Source organism: Hyperolius riggenbachi, chromosome 1 (genome assembly GCF_040937935.1).
Source record: "Hyperolius riggenbachi isolate aHypRig1 chromosome 1, aHypRig1.pri, whole genome shotgun sequence".
In the NCBI taxonomy this organism is placed as follows: Eukaryota; Metazoa; Chordata; class Amphibia; order Anura; family Hyperoliidae; genus Hyperolius; species Hyperolius riggenbachi.
In genome coordinates, this window is record NC_090646.1 from 589,525,680 (window position 1) to 589,550,314 (window position 24,635).

At 45.2% G+C, this 24,635-nt stretch overlaps 1 protein-coding gene across 2 annotated transcripts; it reads left to right on the top strand.

Moving 5' to 3' along the window:
- The first annotated feature begins 447 nt into the window (after positions 1-447).
- On the top strand, positions 448-24,291 carry S100Z (S100 calcium binding protein Z). 2 transcript variants are annotated; one of them, XM_068271726.1, is made up of 3 exons: positions 448-604; positions 1,035-1,190; positions 24,056-24,291. In XM_068271726.1, the coding sequence occupies exons 2-3, from the start codon at positions 1,050-1,052 to the stop codon at positions 24,212-24,214; spliced, it is 300 nt and encodes a 99-aa protein (XP_068127827.1). In that variant the 5' UTR covers positions 448-604; positions 1,035-1,049; the 3' UTR covers positions 24,215-24,291. The 2 variants fall into 2 exon arrangements, with proteins under 2 accessions (XP_068127827.1, XP_068127826.1); XM_068271725.1 differs by lacking the exon at positions 448-604 and adding an exon at positions 629-841.
- The last annotated feature ends 344 nt before the right edge of the window (positions 24,292-24,635 follow it).

A 24,635-nucleotide genomic window follows, 5' to 3' on the forward strand; every position in this document is an offset into this window, starting at 1 on the left:
TGTACTCCGCTTTTTTATGTTTTAAATAGGCCCCATAATAGTAATACAATATTGCTGCCAGATACAGTACACTGATTGTTACATAAGGAAAGCATTAGTAACACTAGTGTAAAAGCCTATCATTATATGTCTAATTCAGTCTCACCCAACCACCTGCAACAACCTGGGAATCAATTGCCATTTATAAACGTCTCTTCCAGATATATATATATATATATATATATATATATATATATATATATATATATATATATATATTTGATTAATTTCTTTATTAAGCTTGTTTTAGCTTATCTCTGTTAGTCAGGGGTTAATACAGGAGACAGCATTGGAAGATGCTGCAATTGCTTAAAGCAGTGAAATAAATCCTGTTTCTTACTTGCGCCTCTCCCTGCTGCTCTACACGACTCCTCCCTGGGGGGGAAACACTGTCATTTAGGCTACAGCAACCTATTCCCTTCTTCCTGAGGTTTATTTTTGGAGATTTTCCTCTGCCTCAGCATCCTAGCAACTAATTGCCTTCATTTCCTACCTGCTTTAATGAACAGATGTACACTGTAGTGCCAGCGAGTCTCCTCCCACCAGGCTCCTGCAGTAATCACAGGTAAGCTGTGTGAGATTAGCCAAAACTCAACCACCTCTCGGAGTGATGAAAGCGAGAAGCCGCAACCAATGGCCACATAGCTACGGATGACGCAGGACCCTCACCTGTCTTCATTGGCGATGAAGCAGATTTTGCATTTTGGGAATACATTTGCTGAGTTGGAATGTTGCATATAAAAAGCCACCTGCTGAGTTGTCTTTATAGCTTATCAGGTTCTTTTTCTTTGTAGACACGAAGGTACGCATCTGCTTTATACTCCACTTAGATTCTTCTTTTACTGTTTTTATTGCTGCTTTTGCTGTATTACTGTTTTTGTTGTTCTTTTGCTTTGTGGAAAATATTTAACTACTGATGCCCTAGAGGCCCAAAAGTAATCTTAAAGGATATCCAGCATTGACTGCAGACTCAATATCTTATTACACCCTTTTAGATACCAGCTGCGAAGATGCCTTCCCAGTTAGAGGGTGCCATGGACACCATGATCCGCATCTTCCACCATTACTCCGGCAAGGAGGGGGACAAGTACAAGCTGAACAAGGGGGAGCTGAAGCTGCTGTTACAGAGCGAGCTGACGGACTTCCTTGCTGTGAGTATGCGGTATTATTATTATGTATTAATATAGGGCCGACATCTTCCGCATGGCTGAGCAGTATATACTGTATTGTGTATAGGGAGGGAGGGTTACCCACAGAAACACTGACTACCCTTGTTAACTATCTAAAAGGACACCTGAAGTGAGAGTGTTATGGAGGCTGCCATATTTATTTTCTTTTAAACAGTACCAGTTGCCTAGCAGTCCTGTTGATCTTTCATGCATTAGTAGTGTCTGACTCACACACCTGAAACAAGCATCAGGCAAATCCATTTAAACTTCAGTCAGAGCACCTGATCTGCATGCTTGTTCAGGGATTATGGCCAAAAGTAGTAGAGGCAGAGGACCAGCATGACAGTTGTCTGCATTGTCTAAAAGGAAAATATGTATCAGCCTCCATACTACTGTCATTTCAGGTGTCCTTAAGTCTGGATTTACACTTAGATGCTTTGCGTTGAGTTGCATCCCACTGAAAAAAAAGCTGCTGCAATGTAATGCAATGCAAATTTCTGCACCTCGACGCAACGCATCCAAGTGTAAATCCAGCCTTCAAGTGAATCTGCTAGATGGGTGCATTATCATCACAGCACGGTGCCAGTGACTGGGATTAGTGAGGGCGTTACAAATTAATAGCAATGGAGAAAGGCAAGAGTTACCAAGTAGTTCATAGTTCAAATAGAATAAAAGGTTCAAATCCTTGCAAGGGCATTGTCTTAATGGAGTTAGTGTGTTCTTCCTGCATATGTGTGGTTTTCCTTTAGGTACCCCGGATTCCTCCCACATCCGAAAAACTTACTGATAGGTTCATTTTGTTCCCCACAAAACTGACCCTTAAATGTGATAGGGATATTAGATTGTGAGACAGCTACATAAATAACTCAATGTACTCTGAAAAGCACTAGATCAATGAATAACTTCATGCCTGCAAAGAAATGCAAATAACTTTCAGTAAGAAAAAGACGTGTTATATCAGCGAAGTCTCACAGTTTACTGTACACACGTTCTGAATTGCTAAATGAAAGTTTTAAATTTTTTCGTCCTGCTAATTAAATATATGCATACGAATTATTCCTATTTATTATGCACGCATTTATTATGCCTGTGTTGAGTGTCTATATAATTAGTATTCACACATTTAATTAGCAGGATGCAGAAATAAAAAGACAGACAATTCAGAACTGCTGTACAGGAAACTGAGCTATTTAGGTCTATGCTACACGGTAACAACTGCACTACTTGCACCGGACTACTATACACTAGCAGGTAATTCTTGCATTATTTGCACCTGACTACTACACTAGCGTCGTGACGGGGGTGCGGGGGGTGCGACCCGCACCAGGTGGGGTGACCCCAGCCACCCTAGAGGGGGTGTGCTCTAATGGAGGGGATCCCCGCAGCCGTGGGGAGGGCAGCCCGACGTCTCCCACCTGGTTCCAATCGCCGCTCACTAGCCGCCAGTCTCCTCTCTGCGTAGACGCTGATATACATGCTGCTTCCGGCTAAACAGGAAGCAGCGTGTGTATCAGTGTATGCAGAGAGGAGACTGGCGGCTAGTGAGCGGCGATTGGAACCAGGTAGGTGAGTAGTTTAGTACAGGCTTCCCTGCGCATTGCTCTCTGCAATCGGGAGGGGGGAGCACGGAGGGCAGCCCTTTGAGAGGTCGGGCTGCCCTCCCCGCGGCTGCGGCTCTCCCCTCCATTAGGGGGGGCACCTACCTAATACTGGGGGGCAGCTACCTATCTAACCTATACTGGGGGGCACCTACCTAATCTAACCTATGCTGGGGGGCAGCTACCTATCTAACCTATACGGGGGGGGGGGGGGGGGCAGCTACCTATCTAACCTATACTAGGGGGCAGCTACCTATCTAACCTATACTGGGGGGCACCTACCTAATCTAACCTATACTGGGGGGCAGCTACCTATCTAACCTATACTGGAGGGCAGCTACCTATCTAACCTATACTGGGGGCACCTACCTAATCTAACCTATACTGGGCAGTAGCTACCTATCTAACCTATACTGGGGGGCAGCTACCTATATAACCTATACAGGGGGCAGCTACCTACCTAACCTACAATGGGGGGCACCTATCTAATGTAACCTATACTGGGCAGCAGCTACCTATCTAACCTATACTGGGGGGCAGCTACCTATCTATCCTAATACTGGGGGGCAGCTACCTATCTAACCTACACTGGGGGGCACCTACCTAATCTAACCTATACTGGGGGAACCTACCTAATCTAACCTATAATGGGGGGCACCTACCTAATCTAACCTATACTGGGCAGCAGCTACCTATTTAACCTATACTGGGGGGCAGCTACCTATCTAACCTATACTGGGGGGCACCTACCTATCTAACCTATACTGGGGGCAGCTACCTATCTAACCTATACTGGGCAGCAGCTACCTATCTAACCTATACTGGGGGGCAGCTACCTATCTAACCTATACTGGGGGCAGCTACCTATCTAACCTGTAATGGGGGCACCTACCTAATTGAACCTATACTGGACAGCAGCTACCTACCTAACCTATACTGGGGGCACCTACCTAACCTATACTGAGGGCACCTACCTAATCTAACCTATAATGGGGTGCAGTAACCTAATCTAACCTATACTGGGGGGCACCTACCTAATCTAACCTATACTGGGCAGCAGCTACCTATCTAACCTATACTGGGGGGCAGCTATCTAACCTATACTGGGGGCACCTACCTAATATAATCTATACTAGGGGGCAGCTACCTATCTAACCTATACTGGGGGGCACCTACCTAATCTAAACTATACTGGGGGGCACCTACTTATCTAACCTATACTGGGGGCAGCTACCTATCTAACCTACACTGGAGGCACCTACCAATCTAACCTATACTGGGGGCAGCTACCTATGTAATCTATACTGGGGCACCTACCTATCTAACCTGTATTGGGGGCACCTACCTACCTACCTAGCTAGCCGATACTGGTGGCAACTATACTGGCTACCTATATTGGAGGCACCTACCTAACTAACCTATACTGGGGGCACCTACCTATCTAACCTATGCTGGGGGCAACTATTCTGGCTACCTATATTAGCCCACAGCCTTACTGTTACAGTTACATTACAGTTACCCCCACCCATGTGATGTCATGTCCACACCCACTTTTTTGCCACCGCGCGGTTCGCTTTTTTTGGGGGGTGTCTGTAAATTATCCGCACCGGGTGTCAAACACCCTAGCTACGCCACTGGACTACTATACACTAGCAGGTAATTCCTGCACTGCCTGCACCTGACTACTATACACTAGCAAGTAATTCCTGCACTGCCTGCACCTGACTACTATACACTAGCAGGTAATTCCTGCACTGCCCGCACCTGACTACTATACACTAGCAGGTAATTCCTGCACTGCTTGCACCTGACTACTATACACTAGCAGGCAATTCCTGCACTGCTTGCACCTGACTACTATACACTAGCAGGTAATTCCTGCACTACTTGCACCTGACTACTATACACTAGCAGGTAATTCTTGCACTGCTTGCATCTGACTACTATACACCAGCAGGTAATTCCTGCACTGCTTGCACCTGACTACTATACACCAACAGGTAATTCCTGAACTGCTTGCACCTGACTACTATACACTAGCAGGTAATTCCTGCACTGTTTGCACCTGACTACTATACACTAGCAGGTAATTCTTGCACTACTTGCACCTGACTACTATACACCAACAGGTAATTCCTGCACTGCTTGCACCTGACTACTATACACTAGCAGGTAATTCCTGCACTGCTTGCACCTGACTACTATACACTAGCAGGTAATTCCTGCACTGTTTGCACCTGACTACTATACACTAGCAGGTAATTCCTGCACTGCTTGCACCTGACTACTATACACTAGCAGGTAATTCCTGCACTGCCCGCGCCTGACTACTATACACTAGCAGGTAATTCCTGCACTGCTTGCACCTGATTACTATACACTAGCAGGTAATTCCTGCACTGCCCACACCTGACTACTATACACTAGCAGGTAATTCTTGCACTACTTGCACCTGGCTACTATACACTAGCAGGTAATTCTTGCACTACTTGCACCTGACTACTATACACTAGCAGTAATTCCTGCACTGTTTGCACCTGACTACTATACACTAGCAGGTAATTCCTGCACTGCCCGCACCTGACTACTATACACTAGCAGGTATTTCCTGCACTACTTGCACCTGACTACTATACACTAGCAGGTAATTCCTGCACTGTTTGCACCTGAATACTATACACTAGCAGGTAATTCCTGCACTACTTGCACCTGACTACTATACACTAGCAGGTAATTCCTGCACTGTTTGCACCTGACTACTATACACTAGCAGGTAATTCCTGCACTGTTTGCACCTGACTACCATACACTAGCAGGTAATTCCTGCACTGCTTGCACCTGACTACTATACACTAGCAGGTAATTCCTGCACTGCTTGCACCTGACTACTATACACTAGCAGTAATTCCTGCACTGTTTGCACCTGAATACTATACACTAGCAGGTAATTCCTGCACTGCCCGCACCTGACTACTATACACTAGCAGGTAATTCATGCACTACTTGCACCTGACTACTATACACTAGCAGGTAATTCCTGCACTGCTTGCACCTGACTACTATACACTAGCAGGTAATTCCTGCACTGCTTGCACCTGACTACTATACACTAGCAGGTAACTCTTGCACTACTAGCACCTGACTACTATACACTAGCAGGTAATTCCTGCACTACTTGCACCTGACTACTATACACTAGTAATTCCTGCACTACTTGCACCTGACTACTATACACTAGCAGGTAATTCCTGCACTACTTGCTCCTGACTACTATACACTAGCAGGTAATTCCTGCACTACTTGCACCTGACTACTATACACTAGCAGGTAATTCCTGCACTGCCCGCACCTGACTACTATACACTAGCGGGTAGTTCCTGCACTACTTGCACCTGACTACTATACACTAGTAATTCCTGCACTACTTGCACCTGACTACTATACACTAGCAGGTAATTCCTGCACTACTTGCACCTGACTACTATACACTAGCAGGTAATTCCTGCACTACTTGCACCTGACTACTATACACTAGTAATTCCTGCACTACTTGCACCTGACTACTATACACTAGCAGGTAATTCCTGCACTACTTGCTCCTGACTACTATACACTAGCAGGTAATTCCTGCACTACTTGCACCTGACTACTATACACTAGCAGGTAATTCCTGCACTGCCCGCACCTGACTACTATACACTAGCAGGTAATTCCTGCACTACTTGCACCTGACTACTATACACTAGTAATTCCTGCACTACTTGCACCTGACTACTATACACTAGCAGGTAATTCCTGCACTGCTTGCACCTGACTACTATACACTAGCAGGTAACTCTTGCACTACTAGCACCTGACTACTATACACTAGCAGGTAATTCCTGCACTACTTGCACCTGACTACTATACACTAGTAATTCCTGCACTACTTGCACCTGACTACTATACACTAGCAGGTAATTCCTGCACTACTTGCTCCTGACTACTATACACTAGCAGGTAATTCCTGCACTACTTGCACCTGACTACTATACACTAGCAGGTAATTCCTGCACTGCCCGCACCTGACTACTATACACTAGCAGGTAATTCCTGCACTACTTGCACCTGACTACTATACACTAGTAATTCCTGCACTACTTGCACCTGACTACTATACACTAGCAGGTAATTCCTGCACTACTTGCACCTGACTACTATACACTAGCAGGTAATTCCTGCACTACTTGCACCTGACTACTATACACTAGTAATTCCTGCACTACTTGCACCTGACTACTATACAACGGAAAATTGTATACTCACCTAACGGTAATTTTCCTTTCCTGATGCATCCATGGCAGCACAATGGGTAATGGTCCCGCCCCATTACCTCACAGGACGTTAATTATAAATTTGCATGTGTGCTGTGGTCCCATGTTTTGTAAGTAGATACTCACCGAACAGTTTGTGGTGGGTATCCCATGCTGCCATGGATGCATCAGGAAAGGAAAATTACCGTTAGGTGAGTATACAATTTTCCGTTTTCCTTATGCTTCCATGGCAGCACAATGGGAACTAACTAGAATAAATCACAAGGGAGGGACAAACTTGCAGGTGCATAAAGAAAAAATTTATTGAGCATTTCCTTGCCCAGAACAAGAAGCAATCACAGCTCTACCAAAATCCACCGTAGTAGAGCTAGAAGTGTCTACTTGATAGTGCCTAATAAAGGTATTGATCGTGCTCCAGTTGGCTGCCTGACAGATCTTGTCTGCCGAAACTCTGGCCTGCGCCGCCCATGAAGTTGACAGGCTCCTGGTCGAATGCGCCCTTATCTCATCTGGGGGTAGCTGGTTGTTAGCCTTATAAGCACTCTGAATTGTTTTAACTAGCCAACTGGATATTGTCCTAGGAGTTGCCGCCTCACCTTTCCTATATCCAGCTGGGATCACCAGCAAGGTATCTGTTTTGCGCAAGCCACTTGTTTTCTCCAAATAGGCTAATAGCGCTCTAGATACGTCCAATGCATGCAGAGTAGGCGAGTTTTCTTCCGTAAAAACTGGCAAAGACCATTCTTGACTCATATGGAATGCAGTAGCCACCTTGGGGATGAATGATTGTACCGGCTTTATCTGTACCCGATCCCTGAAGAACGTGAGATACGGTTCCTTACAGTTTAGTGACTGTAGTTCCGACACTCTCCTGGCGGAGGTCACTGCTATCAAGAAAGTTGTTTTAAGTGTCAAATTCCATAAGGAACAGTCTGCTATCGGCTCGTATGGCTGTCCTGTAAGGTGTTGCAACACCATTGGCAAGTCCCATTTAGGAAATGTAATCTTTCTTGGTGGTCTCATCCTTAATACCGCCTTGGTAAATTGTCTTATCGTTATCAATGGGTGTGACGACCAGCGGAAATCTGAGAGGGCCGATATGGCCGAAATATGGACCTTGATAGTATGATAGGCCAGCTGTTTGTCAACCCCTGCCTGAAGGAAGGCAAGCACCTGATGTGGCTGTGGTTTCATCGGATCGAACTGTTGGGACACTGCGAATTGTACAAATCGGTTCCACACCCTGTAGTAGGTCGAGTTTGTAGTTGATTTCCTGGCGTTTAGTAACGTATTGATTACTGCCTCAGTACATCCGACTTCCCTTAATTTCCTCCTCTCAATTTCCATCCCACAAGGTTCATCCGGGAAGGATTGGGGTGATAGAGTGGTCCCTGTAACAGAAGATCCTGTGTCACTGTCAGACGTATCGGAAGATCCACTGCCATCTGTAGAACCATAGGGAACCAGGGACGTCTTGGCCATAGAGGTAGCACTGCTAATAAAGTAACTTTCTCTCCTCTGAGCCTGAGTAATAGCCGGTGAATCAACGGAGTCGGGGGAAAGACATACCCCAAGTTGAAGTTCCATGGGGCTGTCAATACATCTGTCGCTTCCGCCTCCTGACAATGGTGGTGACTGAAAAACCGTTTGCACTTGGCGTTCTGCCGGGTCGCCATTAGGTCTATTTGTGGATGGCCCCATTTGCGACATATCGTCCTGAAAGCAGATTGACTCAAGCTCCACTCGTGGCGATCCACCTTCATTCTGCTCAGATAATCTGGTATTATATTCAGAGTCCCCCGTATGTGTAATGCCTGAATCGATACAAGATTCTTCTCCGCAAATTGGAATATCCTGTCCACTTCCTTCATTAAGGGTATACTGCGCGTACCTCCCTGGTTCTGTATATAGCATACTGCGGTCATATTGTCCATTCTCAGCTGTATATTCTCCCCGGCAATACAGTGTCTGAAATGCAGGAGAGCCAGGTAAGCTGCTCTCAGTTCCAGCAGATTGGCCGGAAGGCTCATTTCCGTCTGTGACCAAGTTCCCTGGATAATCTGGTTGTTCAGCGTCGCTCCCCATCCCTGTTTGCTGGCGTCTGTGCCTATTATCAAGGGTGGTTTCTGTTGCAAGGGTGCTCGTGCTGACAAGTTCTCTCTTTTGAGCCACCAATCCAGGGTGCGGCTGGTTGAGGCGGAAATCGATATTTTCTGGGAGAGATCTCTCCTGTTCCATTGAGTTAGGAACTCCCATTGAAGTCTCCTGATGTGATAGTGTGCCCATGGTGTCGTTGGGATTGTGGCGGACATTGTCCCCAATACCCTCATGCACCACCTGGCTGGAATGAATCGTTTGGCTCGAATTTTCAGTACTCTGTTTCTCAGTATCTCTATTCTCTGTGGGGGAAGCGAGACCGCGTTCTCTGCTGTCATAAAACGAGCCCCTAAGAAGACAAGATCTTGTGTCGGCTGTAGATGACTTTTTTTGGCGTTTATTAGCCACCCAAACTTCGTTAGGGTCTGAACTAGAATCTCCCGATGTCTCAAGATGATGTGACGACTGCTTGCCAGCAGGAGGACATCGTCCAGGTAGTGGTACACTCGAAGGCCTTCCAGCCTGAGTAGTGCTATAACTTCCACCAGCACCTTCGTGAAGGTCCTCGGCGCGGTGCAAATGCCGAATGGCAGGCACGAAAATTGGAAATGTAAATCCGCTACACAGAACCTTAGATATGTTTGAAGATCCCGTTGGATGGGGATGTGGAGGTAGGCATCCTCCAGATCCACTGAGAGAAGCCAATCGTTTGGGCGTATGAATGTCATAATTGTCTGAAGGGATTCCATCTTGAATCGTTCTAAGTATATATATTTGTTGAGCCTTTTCAAGTCTAGCACCGGACGGAGGTCTCCCGACTTCTTTCTGACGAAAAATAGCTGAGAGTAAAATCCCCGTCCTCTGTCCTTCGCCGGTATTAACTCCACTGCCTGTTTGATCACCAGATCTGATAAGTATTTCCTTAGGATCTCTCTCTTCAGGTGAGACTCTGGAATTTTTGTCTGTATAAAACTGTTTCGCGGTGGAGGTGTGCTGAAAGTCCAGAAGTGGCCCGATGATATGGTGCGAATCACCCATGAGTTCTTTATCTCCCTTCTCCAAACCTGTGAGAAAAGTCTTAGTCTCGAACCTACGGGCCCCCCCTGAACTGGCGAGTTGTCAAAAGGACTTCTGCTGTCCTGGTACAGTGTTAGTATTTTTCTGCTTCAATGATCGATGTAAAGTCGATTGGTTTCCCTGCCAATTCCTACGATAACCACGACCAGGCCTATAGGATCTTGAAGTCTGATATCTTGTACTTTGAATAGGCCTCTGAGTAGTAGGAACAGGTCTTCTCCTCTGGCGTCTGTCCTGGGGAAGCAGACCCGACTTGCCCCCGGTAACCCTGTTGATGGCAGAATCCATTTTGTCTCCAAATAATGACCTGCCATCAAAGGGAATTTTACACCACATCTGGCGCGAAGAAGGATCTGCCGACCAGGACTTTAGCCAGAGTGCCCTTTTTGCCGTGACCGAGAGGAGCATAGATCTGGCTGAGCTTCTAAGTACATCAATTGCGGCTTCTCCGATAAACTCTCCCGCAATCTTGAAGTCTTCCAAAGCTGATATTAAAGTCTCTATCTCTGCTCCAGACCTTATGGCCTCTTCCATGTTCTCCGCCCAGGCCTGTATGGCTTTCCCGACTGACGTCAGGGCGATGGCTGGCTTACACGCTCCCCCCGATGTAGTATAGATTTTCCGTAAGTCTAGGTCCAGCCTCCTGTCCAGTACATCGATAAACGAAACCGAATCCTCTAGTGGAAGGGTCACATTTTTCGCCAGTCTTGCTATCGAGGCGTCCACCGTCGGAGGAGTGTCCAGTGATTTTACTTTGGCCTCTTCTAATGGGTAGAGTTTATTTAACTTATTATTCAAAGGAGGTTTTTTCTCCATCTTGGTCCATTCTTCTTCGATTATTTCCTGGATTTCTTCCATGAAAGGAAACGTGACTGAAGATTTTTTAAGATGTTTGTAGTATCTCTTTTGACCATCGCCTTCTGCAGTTTCTGGAGTAACGTCTTTCCACTGTATTGCCTCTCTTACCGCTTTCACAAAGGGTTGTACTAGATTGAAGTCAAATCCTACTGCGTAATCCTCGTTATCATCAACTTCCTGCTGAGCTGCGGCCATTGAGGATGAGGCGCCCTCGTCCGAGCGAGGGAGTGCTACTGGTGCCGGGTGAGACTGAATATATTCATTCATGGAGTCCTGAACCGCTCTCTTAATGATATCCGTTACGTCCACCGGTTCCGGCTCCACTGGTCTCCCCAATTCCCCAAAGCAACTTGCGCAGACTAATTTTCCCGGCATCACCGGATTTCCGCATGCTCTGCATGATCTTGGGCGTGAGTGTGAAGGTGTAGGATCCCTTGTCCTTTCCGACTGACGCCTTGGGGATCTACTGCGGTGTTCCTTTTTAGAATGCTTCTTCGCTTTCTTCGAGTGCCGAGAGGAACGTTTCTCCCCCCGATCTTTAGGGCTGCAAATAAGAAAAAAATTTAATTAGTTGGCACTCCATTTTTTTTTTTTTCCTACCTTATGACCCTTACCTAACACCAGCTGGCTGATCTGTATTGGGCGCAGTGATGCCTGAAGGGTCCATAGTGCTGCTGAAACCAGCTGCCAAGGAAGACAGAAAGAGCAGGTAAAGATGTGAGGACTAAGTATCCTTCCCCATAACATGCCCTCCCAGGTGTTACCAACCTCCTGGTCTCCTTATCCCGTTTCCGCACTGTCCACACGTCTCCTGTGAGGGTGAGAGGGGCCATGCAGTGCGGAGAACACCGGATTTAAACCGGCGCCCCCGCTGACGTCACATGCCTTTCCGAAATGGGACGAACTTCCGCGACCCACGGAGAAACGTGTGCACTGCGCATGCGCAAAGCACGTCACGTCACCCTCTCTGCCAGCGCAACCAACGAGGAGAGAGGCGCACACCCGGAAGAGTGTGGACGCTCCAAAAAATGCTAGGCCTGTTTAGAAAACATGCCTAGAATCGCTCTGAAATCTGCTTCAAAAACCTCTAGCCTTTTGCAGATCTGCTAGAGGTTTTTGGTGTGCACTGGGCCTCAGACTTATACATACTACAAATCAGGGGCATAACAATAGGGGATGCGACCCCTGCACCCGCATTCATGCCGAAGGTTCCGATCACTAAGTGCTTCATGTTACTTCCTGTGTAAACAGGAAGTAGCATGAAGCTCTTAGAGATCGGAGACCTCCGACGAGAAGGAGGTATGTGTTCAGCCTGCCGCCGCTGCCCGCCCGCTGCCACTATTGATTGCAGGAGGGGAGCGCTGAGAGGAGAGCCCGAGGTGAGGGAGGGGGGGAGGGAATGCCCCCCTCCTCACCGATGTGCGGCCACTCTTTTTTTTTTTTGCAGGGGGCCCAGGGATTTCTAGTTTCTCCCCTGCTACAAATCTCTGTTATGTCATCCATGTGTCACGCCATCTACTAATAGCTTTTTTTTTATTGTTTTTTTTTTTTAAATCATCTAGCTAGCCTAGCGCTAGCTACATGACAGCCACTGTGCAGCGGCATCCTCCTACCCTCTTCGATCGCCTCTGGCGATCAAGCCTGTCCGGAAACCCCGTTCTGAACGGGATTTCCATTAGGGCTTCCCCTGTCACCATGGCGACGGGCGGGATGACGTCACCGACGTCGTGACGTCAAAGAGAGTCCCGATCCACCCCTCAGCACTGCCTGGCACTGATTGGCCAGGCAGTGCATGGGTTCTGGGGGGGCGGCGCGGCAGGTAGCGGCAAATCGGCGCGGAGCGGCGGCAATTGGTGTGCAAACGCAGCTAGCAAAGTGCTAGCTGCGTGTAGCAAAAAAAAAAAGTTATGCAAATCGGCCCAGCAGGGCCTGAGAAATCCTCCTGCGCGGCTTATTACCGCCAGGAAGGTTAAACAACATCAGTTGCCAGCCAGTCCTTCTGATCATTCTGGCATCAGCAGTGTCTGACTCACACAACTGAAACAAGCATGCAGCTAATCTTGTCAGATTTTTGTCAGAAACATCTGATTTTCTTGCTTGTTCAAGGTCTGTGGCTAAAAGTATTAAAGGCAAAAGACTGCTAGGCAACTGGTATTGTTTAAAATTAAATTAATATGTCAACCTCCATATCCCTCTAAATTCAGGACTCCAATGGACCACAACTGACCATTGCAACGGATACTGCACTGTCTGCTCTGGCTGGTCGTTGGAGATCAGGCTGAGGCCTGGGACCCACTAGGGCCTAGTGCACACCAGAGCGGTTCTGCTGCGGTTTGCGATACACCTGCGGGTGCGGATCCGCTAGGGTAATGTATTTCAATGGGCTGGTGCACACCAGAGCGGGAGGCGTTTTGCAGAAACGCATACTCCCGGGCTGCTGCAGATTTTGGATTGCGGATGCGTTTCTGCCTCAATGTTAAGTATAGGAAAAACGCAAACTGCTCGGAAAAACGGCACTTCAGAGCGGTTTGCCAGGCGTTTTTTGTTACAGTAGCTGTTCAGTAACAGCTTTACTGTAACAATACATGAAATCTACTACACCAAAAACGCTACACAAAACCGCAAAACGCTAGCTGAAACGCTACAGAAAAAGAAGAAAAAGCGTTTCAAAATCTGCTAGCATTTTGCGGATCTGCTAGCGGTTTTTGGTGTGCACCAGGCCTGAGAGAGCTTTTCTGAGCACTTTGTGATTTGAAAAGCTATTGCTAATGTAATGCTATGGGTGTGATCCCAATGGAGGGATGTGATTTTATAAAAATCCCTCATAGCATTGCATTAGCAAGAGCGTTTTCAAATCACTAGCGCTTAGAAAAAACTTCTAGTGGGTTTGAGCCCTCAATTGTGAACCAAGCCTTAAGGCTCATACACACATCAGACCATAGTCTTTGGAAAATGAAAGATCACAGACCAATCTTACCACCCTTCATGTAGTATGAGAGCCATACCTTCAAAGTCATTTCTATGGAGCTGAACTCCCCATCAGAAAAAAATCTTTGCAAGATGCTGCACACACAGATGCTGTACAGACACAAAAGATCAGTATCTGCAAAAGATCTGTTCCTGCCAAAGATCCGTTCCTGCAAATTGCATTCATAGTCTGATATCTGCAGATCATCATACACACCTTGTTTAACTGACATTCATCTGCAGATCAGACAATCATCTGCAGATCTGAAAATCCATCCTGGTGGACCTGATCTGCAGATGAATGTCTGTTAAACAAGGTGTGTATGAGATCTGCAGATATCATAGACTATGAATGCATTTTGCAGGAACGGATCTTTTGCAGGAACGGATCTTTTGCAGATACTGATCTTTTGAATGTGTACAGCATCTTTGTGTGCAGCATCTTGCTAAGATTTCTGTCTGATGGGGAGTTCACCTCCATAGAATAGACTGTGAAGGTATGGCTCTCATACTACATGGAAGGGGGTAAAATTGGTCTGTGATCTTTCATTTTCCAAAGACTATGGTCTGATGTGTGTATGAGCCTTAAGAGTGCATACACACAAAGACTTTTATACATATAGTATGAGGGCCAGCATATTTTAAATACTATTAACAGATTGTGTAGGTAAGCTTCCGGGTGGTTTCAAACTGGGGCGGTGGAGTGTGGTACTTTTAGGGCCTGTTTCCACTACACGCAGATTCTGCATGCAGAAAACTGACTCCAATGAATGCATTATGGCAATGCAGACAGGGATTTTTGAAAAAGATGGCGGTGGCAGTGTGACGTCTATTTACAAATATATAACGTGTGTTTTGCAGCTGACCACTGTGAATCCAGCCTTAGTCCTTCTATCTTTTCAAGTCACTTAAAGGACAACTGTAATGAGAGGAATATGGAGGCTGCCATATTTATTTCCTTTTAAGCAATACCAGTTACCCGGCTATCCTACTTATCCTCTGCCTCTAATACTTTTATTCATGGACCCTGAACAAGCATGCAGCAGATCAGGTGTTTCTGACATTATTGTCAGATCCGACAAGATTAGCTCCATGCTTGTTTCAGGTGTGCGATTCAGACACTACTGCAGCCAAATTGATCAGCAGGGCTGCCAGGAAACCGGTATTGTTTAAAAGGAAATAAATATGGCAGCCTCCATATTCTTCTCACTTCACTTGTCCTTTAAAATTCCCATTGCAATGCTTCTGTTTTACTCATACTTTGTTTGTTGTTTCAAATGTATTCATTGTCTAAAAAATAAAATATGATGTTCATTTTGTGGCTTATGTTGAAAGGGGGGTGGTTATTAATAGCACCTGTTAATATGATATTTAGTGCAGCATCCTATGGCGCTTTGGGTCCGCCAGGAGAAAAGCGCAATATAAATGTTATTTGTCTTGTCTTGTCTTGTCTTGTCTTAACAGCTCACAATATTGCAATCAAACTAGACTAAAAGTGAAGTATTCACCATTAGAGACACAACCTGATTACCTGTGTCTTTATTAAATTTGTATTTATTACCTGTGTATTGATTAAGTCTCTCCAGTTAACTATTTGACTTCTGGTCCCAATTTTCTTTGCACCTGTTATAATAATTCCCCCACCGTACCCCACCCCCTCCTATTTTGAGACAGTGGGTGATGTGGTTAATCCCAGCATGGGAGATATTTGCATAGGCATGTTTGTTTTCATTTGCACGCCTGTCACGTAACAAAACAGCGTCACCACATTCAAATTCCCTTTAAGACTTAGAAGAAAGGAATATTACCTGCTATAGCTCCATTCAGAGTTAAAGGACAACGGAAGCGACGGGGCTATGGAGGCTGCCATATATATTTCCTTTTAGGCAATGCCAGTTACCTGGCTGCCCTGCTGATTCTCTCCCTCTAATACTTTTATCCATACATCCGGAACAAGCATGCAGCAGATCATGGGCTTGATTCATTAAGCTGCACTGCTAAAGCAGCGTGCCTTAAAGAGACACTGAAGCGAAAAAAATATATGATATAATTAATTGGTTGTGTACTATGAATAATTACTAGAAGATTAGCAGCAAAGAAAATATTCTCATATTTTTATTTTCAGGTATATAGTGTTTTTTCTAACATTGCATCATTCTCTAATATGTGCAGATTACACAACACTCAAAATGATTCTTTCAGAGCAGTCTGTGAACTAATGACCTCTCCTCTGGCAGATAAAAAGAAAACACTTGAGATAATAAAAGTCAGAAGACAGCCCTCTCCACCACTTGTCGTAGAGCTTAAAGCCAATGGGTACCGCTATAAAAAAAAAAGTCAGATACTCACCTAAGGAGAGGGAAGGCTCGGTCCTAATGAGCCTTCCCTCTCCTCTCCCGGTGCCCTCGGTGCTGCGCTGGCTCCCCCGTTCGCGTCCGCCGCCGCAGGGACTTCGGAGGTCTTCAGGAGCACTCGGGCTTCCGAAGACGGGCCGCTCCATACTACGTACGCGCGAGCGCGTCATAGAGGGCGTTCGCACATGCGTAGTATGGAGCGGCCCCGTCCTCGGGAGCCCGAGTGCTCCCAAAGGCTTCCGAAAGCTCCCTTCGGCATGCGGAAGTGGCAGTATTTGACCGAACTGGTCGAATACTGCCACGGGGGATCCTGCGCGGGACCGGACACCGGGAGAGGAGAGGGAAGGCTCATTAGGACCGAGCCTTCCCTCTCCTTAGGTGAGTATCTGACTTTTTCTTTTTTGAAACGGTAAACATTCACTTTAATGGCTTTATTGCATAGAGATAACAACTGGAGTTTCTTATCACTTTCTGTACTGGAAACAATTAGGCTGATGTATCTGATCTTAATGTTTTATTTCTTAGCTGTACCACACATACAAATCATAATATCATAATTTTTTTTTTGCTTCAGTGTCTCTTTAAAGGGGAATTGAAGTAAGAGGTATACGGAGGCTGCCATATTTGTTTCCTTTTAATAAATACCAGTTGCCTGGCAGCCCTGCTGGTCTATTTCTCTGCAGTAGTATCTGAATAACACCAGAAACAAGCATGCAGCTAGTCTTGTCAGATCTGACTTTAAAGTCTGAAACACCTGATCTGCTGCATGCTTGTTCATGAGCTAAGGCTAATAGTGTTAGAGGCAGAGGATCAGCAGGGCTGCCAGGCAACTTTTACTGCTTAAAAGGAAATAAACATGGCAGCCTCCATATACCTCTCTCTTCAGTTCCCCTTTAAAGTGAAGGAGCGGCCGCTAATGCATGCTTACATAGTAGCGCTCACTGCCTTAGGAAGGCACGCTCCTATCTAACAAAGGCACGCTCCTATCTAACAAAGGCACGCTCCTAAGGAAGGCACACTCCTTACATAGCAGTGAGCGCATTACAGTGTTGCCAACTCATCCCTTTAATTACTGACACATCTAAGTTATACAGGTTCTGGGGCTATTTGCACATAATCAGTGCCTTAACTGCATCTACCTAGCCACAAAACCTGTATAATTCATATGTGTCAGTAATTAAAGGGAAGAGTTGGCAACACTGGCGCATTAGCGGCCGCTCCTTCACATTAAAGAGTAACTGTTAGCCCCCAAATTGAAATTTAAAACACTATTGCAATGTTTTATTTATTATATAAGTGAGCCAAAAAGCCAATGTACAAGTTAAAAATCAATCTAATTTTGTTACTATCTAACCTTTTCCCCCAGCTCCGGACGCAAGCCGCATATCAGATACTGTAGCATGCAGAGCATGCCTATGTCTGGCCGACCCCCCTCTCCCCCCCAGGACCAGGTGCCAATATATTCTCCCCACCGCAGCTGACCGCTCTGACACGGAGAGAGCGGCAGCACTTCCAGAGCAGCACCGCAGAGCAGCCGCCGCTGAGTCACATGTGAGAGAATCACATGTGAGAGAGATGCACGGCGCTGGCTGCTCTGCGGTGCTGCTCTGGAAGTGCTGCCGCTCTCTCCGTGTCAGAGCGGTCAGCTGCGGTGGGGAGAATATATTGGCACCTGGTCCTGGGGGGGAGAGGGGGGTCGGCCAGACATAGGCATGCTCTGCATGCTACAGTATCTGATATGCGGCTTGCGTCCGGAGCTGGGGGAAAAGGTTAGATAGTAACAAAATTAGATTGATTTTTAACTTGTACATTGGCTTTTTGGCTCACTTATATAATAAATAAAACATTGCAATAGTGTTTTAAATTTCAATTTGGGGGCTAACAGTTACTCTTTAAGGTGCGCTGCTTTAGCAGTGCAGCTTAATGAAACAAGCCCCATGTGTTTCTGACATTATTGTCAGAGCTGGCAAGATTAGCTGCATGCTTGTTTCTGGTGTTATTCAGAGACCACTGCAGCCAAATAGATCAGCAGGGCTGCCAGGCAGCTGGTATAGTTTAAAAGGAATGCCTCCATATTCTACTCACTTCAGTCCTTTAAGTATAGAGATGGGGCTCATTAACCACATTCTTTAGATTAGTCTTTTCTGAAGGTGCCCACTAATGATACAATCTTGATTGTACAATCTTACCACTTGTATGTAGTAATAATAATAATTAGTACAGTACTTTTCTACTGCCGGACTCAAAACACTTGCGAGGCAGCCACTAGAGTGCACTCAGTAACAGTGTTAGGGAGTCTTGCCCAAGAACACCTTACTGAATAGGTGCTGGCTTACTGAATGAGGAACAGCCAAGATTTGAACCCTGGTCTCCTATGTCAGAGGCAGAGCCCTTAACTATTACACTATCCCACCACTAATATAAGGGACTACCTAAAGCATCTATTCAAAGTATATTCACTAATTTTACCCTTTGTCTACATAGGTTCATTAAGACTGGACAAAAAAGATTGTATCATAGTGGGCATCAAGGCACTTATACATTACTTGATTTTCCTGCTCGATCGACCATTCGATTTGATCATTTTATCAGATCGGGGGAGAGTAAATTATATTCCATTCTGTTGGATCGAAGGAAATTGGTCAATATTTGGTAGAATTGACCAATTTAGGCGATTGGGCAGGATGGAAAATGTTGATCGATCAAATTGACTACTGTTCACTTGATTCCGACTGACACAATCGACTGGCTGAGCATGGAAACACAACATCATTCAACTGGATTAGTGAAGGATAATCGCATAGGATCTCTCTTGCAGTGTGTGGGCCACTAGTCGATTGACTATTGATTGACCACCCTGTTGAGGATCGCACAATAAAGTCAACCATTTAATCGCTTGGTGGAATATCAAGTAATATGTAGGCACCTTTACATTAACCCAGTGCTGCTCTATATAGTCCATTTATAAGGAGCCCCATGTCTGTTTATTTTTGATTGGATTTGTGGACAGATAAACTCTGGTTACCATGGGTTACGGCACTTTCTGTTTTACATATAGTAGTCTTGGGTTTAAAGGACCACTACCGCAAAAATTGTAAAATTTTAAATACATGTGTACATGTACAAATAAGTACATTTCTTCCAGAGTAAAATAAGCCATAAATTACTTTTCTAGTATGTTGCTGTCATTTACAGTAGGTAATAGAAATCTGACATTACCGACAGGTTTTGGACTAGTCCATCTCTCCATAGGGGATTCTCAGCATGGCCTTTATTCTTTATAAAGACACTCCCTGAAAATGATTCATACAAAGATGCTGGCCAGCCTCCCTGCTCGCTGCACACTGATTTGGCACTTGGACAGAGCAACTGCCATTCATAAAACGCTTTTCAAAATAAAAAAAAAAAAACTGAGAATCCCCCATGAGGAGATGGACTAGCCCAAAACCTGGCGATTCTGTTAAATTTCTACTACTTACTGTAAGTGACAGCAACATAGGAGAAAAGTAATTTATGGCTCATTTTACTCTGGAAGAAACGTACTACTTATGTGTATGTGTACACATGTATTTTAAATGCTACAATTTTCGCGAAAGTGGTCCTTTAAGTTGCCACTTCCTTACCAGTTATTTGGTAGAATATAGGTATGGAGCAGGTTTGGAATTTATTATTTTAGTATTTATTTAAGGCGCATGGGGGCCCAGAGCGGTCAATTACTAACCTTCCCTTCCTACAGGCAACTTTATTTCACATCAGGTGTTTTTGTGACTTAGCTTGTTATGGGTGTGAAGATCATGATAATCACACTTGTTTTATGACCCTTGTGAGATGGGCCTCAAGGCCGTTAAGGCCACCCGGGGGGGGGGGGGGGATATGGGGCACGGAAAGGGGTGTGAACAATGAGGGGTCCCATCAAAGTTTCGCGGGGGGAGGGGCATGACTTGGTGTTACGCCACTGTCTAGAGCAGGTGTGTCAATCCCAAATAGAAAGTGGGCCGAAATTAAACACTGGGACCAAGTCACAGGCCAACCTCAATGTCTACTGGCCACCTTCCTCCCTTATAAAGTTCCCTGGTGTGTAATGGCTCCCCTCCAACCCCTATACAGTTCCCCATTGTCTAGTGGTCCTCCTCTCTCCCCTATACAGTTCTCTAGTGGTCCTCCCTCCCCTATACAGCTCCTTGGTGTCTAGAGGCCCCCACCCTCCACTATACAGTTCCCTAGTGTTTAGTGCTTTCCCCTACCTCCCCCAAATTGCTTCCCTGGTGTTCTATAGCTTCACCTTTAAGATAGCCTCCCTGGTAGTCTAGATAGGGCCAAACATAATGCAAAGTGGGGAAACCACTTGAGGGCCAAATGTAATGGCTCTGAGGGCCAAATTTGGCCCGTGGGCCAGAGTTTGACATGTCTGGTCTAGAGGAAGTCACTAGTTTACTCAGTTGTCTTTATCATCTCATGAGTCTAAAGGCCACAGCTGCTTCAGGGCCTCTTGGGAAGCCAAGCTGACAATTACGTCTTCTTGTCACAGAGAGAGAGAGAGAGATCCCTGTGAGATTATGAAATTGAGATTTTGACCTCATAAATGACCAGGAGACCTCATTGAGACGCAATAGCCCAGAAGGCAATCAGCCAAATACTAAATCTACTTTTCCTTGTTTGTAACATTCTGGCGGTTCCATTTAACTAAACAATAACGCAGCTATTGATTTCGAAATAGAACTTTCCATTACCGGTCGCTCATGGCTCACCTTGTCCCCCGACGCAGCACTCATGAGTCATTCCTGCGAGCTGCTCATTCATTACTTAACATTGACGTGAATTGATTGAGGCCAAAAATGAATTGGCTTTTGAAATAATTGACTATATTTAGGTTCTGACATAAAATATAAATACAGCAGGGGAGAGAAGCATCAGATAATGCTGTATAATTACAGCTGGCTGATATATTTGTGTACGCAGGGCGAGTGCGGTTTAATCAGTTAATGGTTCTATAGTATTGCTTTGTCTATCAGGGGTTCTATTCATAAAAAATCATAATTGTAGATGTTTGGAATTCTGAATCAGTCTTCCTCTTTGAAAGGTTCTAACACACAGAGATAAGCTGCTTGTATTTCATGGAAATTCGTTTCAGCAATGTAGATGCTGCTTCCACTGGTACAATGTTTCAGTTAGGCTTTTTGTTTTTGTAGACCCTTTTGAGAAAGTTCGAGGCCCTATTAACTAATGCATTGCATTGCGTTGCATTGTGTTGTGGTGCATCCCATTTGCCAAAATGGGATGCAATGCAAAGCAACCCAACGCAAGGCGTTAAGTGTGAATAAGGCCTAAAGGGAAACTCTACTTTTGTTTTAAAACTGCTATAAGAATAGATGGGTGCTGCACTAATATTTTTGATTGAGATCCCTTTTACCATTGCATGGAAAATCTGCATTGCCCTGTTTCACTGCAGGGCAACACAACAACAATGCAAGGCAACGGAGCCTAGCACACTTAATGCGACAGAAGTGCCTGATCCACTGCTGAGCCGACGCAGGGGCAACAGCGCACAACAAGTGTAATACTGGCCTCAAAGTATATCTGACTTGAAGCACAGCGACTGATCCACATGCCTCTGTGCACTATTATCCTGTCCTCTCCTTACCCACCCACTGCCCCTCGATAATCACACCTTGAAAAATCTGACTTTCTGCAAAAGTCAAATTTTCAGATAGGACGAAACAGGCTTCCAATATGCGGAGGTAAAGGTGGTTGCGGTGGGTATGTGCAGCGATTTGTCCGAATTATGTATTTTCTGTACCCCTGAGACTGCTGGTACTTCAGTGGTCAAAGGATACCTTAGCCCTAATTTAAATTTCAAAATTAAGCTTACCGCAATCTCCCGACTCCCATCTTGCATCATGCATCAATGCATCACTGTCTATTTCCTATTTGACGCTGTTTGACCCGACATACTGTGCTGTGCATGCACAGTATGTCCTATTGGGCGGCCTGTGACCGTGCTCGCCAGTGCGAGGATGTACCCGACGTGCGCACACTCCACTGGAGAGAGCCATTACAGGCAGCCCATTAACACATACTGTAAATGCGCAGTGCAGCATGTCAGGTCAAAGGGCACCGACCAGGAAATAGACAATGGAAGGTATAGTGGACAAACAGAGGAAGACGCCGGGCCATGGGAGGTGTGGGAAGCCGATGCACACCTCCCCACACACACGCACATTTCATTTTTCAGACTCTCTATTTCTGTCTGAAGCTAACATTAGGTCCAAAGCCAACACCAACATCTTCTTCAATGACTATAGAAGACTTATTGGATATATATTACCTAATAAATGGTGTTGTCCTGTTTCAAACTTGCTGCCTTAAAGAGAACCTGAGGTGGGTTTCTGCCATCAATATTAGGACATATATCGCAGCTCCCCGCCTGTGTCCCTTCCCTCCCCACCTCCATAAGCTGATTGGAGGAAGCTAACGGAGGCGGGGAGGGAAGGGACAAAGGTGGCGACTAGGAAGCCACACTATAGAGGAGGCGAAGGAGCAGCGGTGAATGGCAGCAGAAAGGCCGACTAGCGACAATCTGTGTGTCGCTAGCCTGGCAGTTTTTATATTGGGGGACAGTAGAGCACAGGGGGGTGGGGCCTGGGGGCGCACTATAAGGACACAGAGGCTGGGCATTGTATGCCGAATGTGCCTCTGTGTCCTAATATTAATGTCAGAAACCCACCTCGCGTTCTCTTTAACTGATGGCTAACACTGTACTATTCTATGTTCTGTTCTTACTGAGATCAGTTTTGCAGCTCAACCCCTATCTTGATTCTTCATTTGCAAATATACAGGGCAGGGGCTTATGTTACTTTTATGTAAATTTTTGCTCCAAAAGATGCATTAGGGCTTATTTTCAGGGAATGTCTTATTTTTCTGTGAACAATCTATTATTCTTGAACAAAAAAAAAATCAACATTTATTCAAACATAGTCACGTCATCACATTCTGGAACATCATCATTACTACCCAAACCCTGAATTCCCTTGTGAATTTCTTGTGACTGTTTCCTTCCTTTTTCTATGTACTATGGGGTGTGTGCTTTCCTTGATGAGGGATCTATCAGTCCTGCTGCATTCTATTGCCAATTCAATTTACTTTTTTACATGTATACTGTAGCTGTCTGGGCACTATTTCAACTGACTGTAACTAGGGCTTGTTTTTGGAGTAGGGCCTGTATTTTGTGCATCCTTTAGAATGTCTTAGTTGCAGGGAAACAGGGTAAATACAACAGGTACAGACATTGCCTTCAACATTTACTCATATCGTAGATCTCCTTTACTGTATACAGTGCAGATTAGGAAAAGAAGTCAAACAACTTTTAAGATACCGCAATCTACAACATTACTTCTCTGATTTGTAACTTGGCTTTATCCACTGTTTTCTATGTTTTATGTTTTTCTTGTTACTTGTATTACTTTATGTGCCAAAGGAGCCTTCTCCCTGTGCCTGGGCTCTTGCTCACTACTGAACATCTCTAGAGTCAGTTTTTGAATAAGCCAATTAACCTCCAATATTACATTTCCTGTTTCGTCTTCCAGTGCCAAAAAGATCCTCAGCTGGTTGACAAGATCATGAACGATCTGGATTCCAATAAAGATAATGAAGTTGACTTCAACGAATTTGTGGTTCTAGTCGCTGCCCTGACTGTTGCCTGCAATGACTTCTTTGAAGAACAGCTACGGAAACAGGGGAAATAGATACAACCCCAGGACTATGATGACTCCTGCAAGCAGTAACTGTTAAGATGTAACGGGAAAGAGTGAACAGTCAATGTTATGGAAACATGTTTTACTATGTCATTGATACTTCAACAATAAATGTTAAATAAATATATTTTTGTCTGTGCACTTCATTTAAAATATAATACACAAGATATGTATTTCTAAAAGCAGATTGTATTCAGTGTCTTAACAGTCCTGGAAAATCTGCAGAGGAAATATAATTTATTGAGCAGTGTTATTGGGAATTAGTTCTTTAACCACTTCACCACTGAGGGGTTTTACCCCTTGAACACCAGAGCAATTTTCACCTTTCAGCGCTCCTTCCATTCATTCGTCTATAACTTTATTATTACTTATAGGAATGAAATGAACTATATCTTGTTTTTTCCGCCACCAA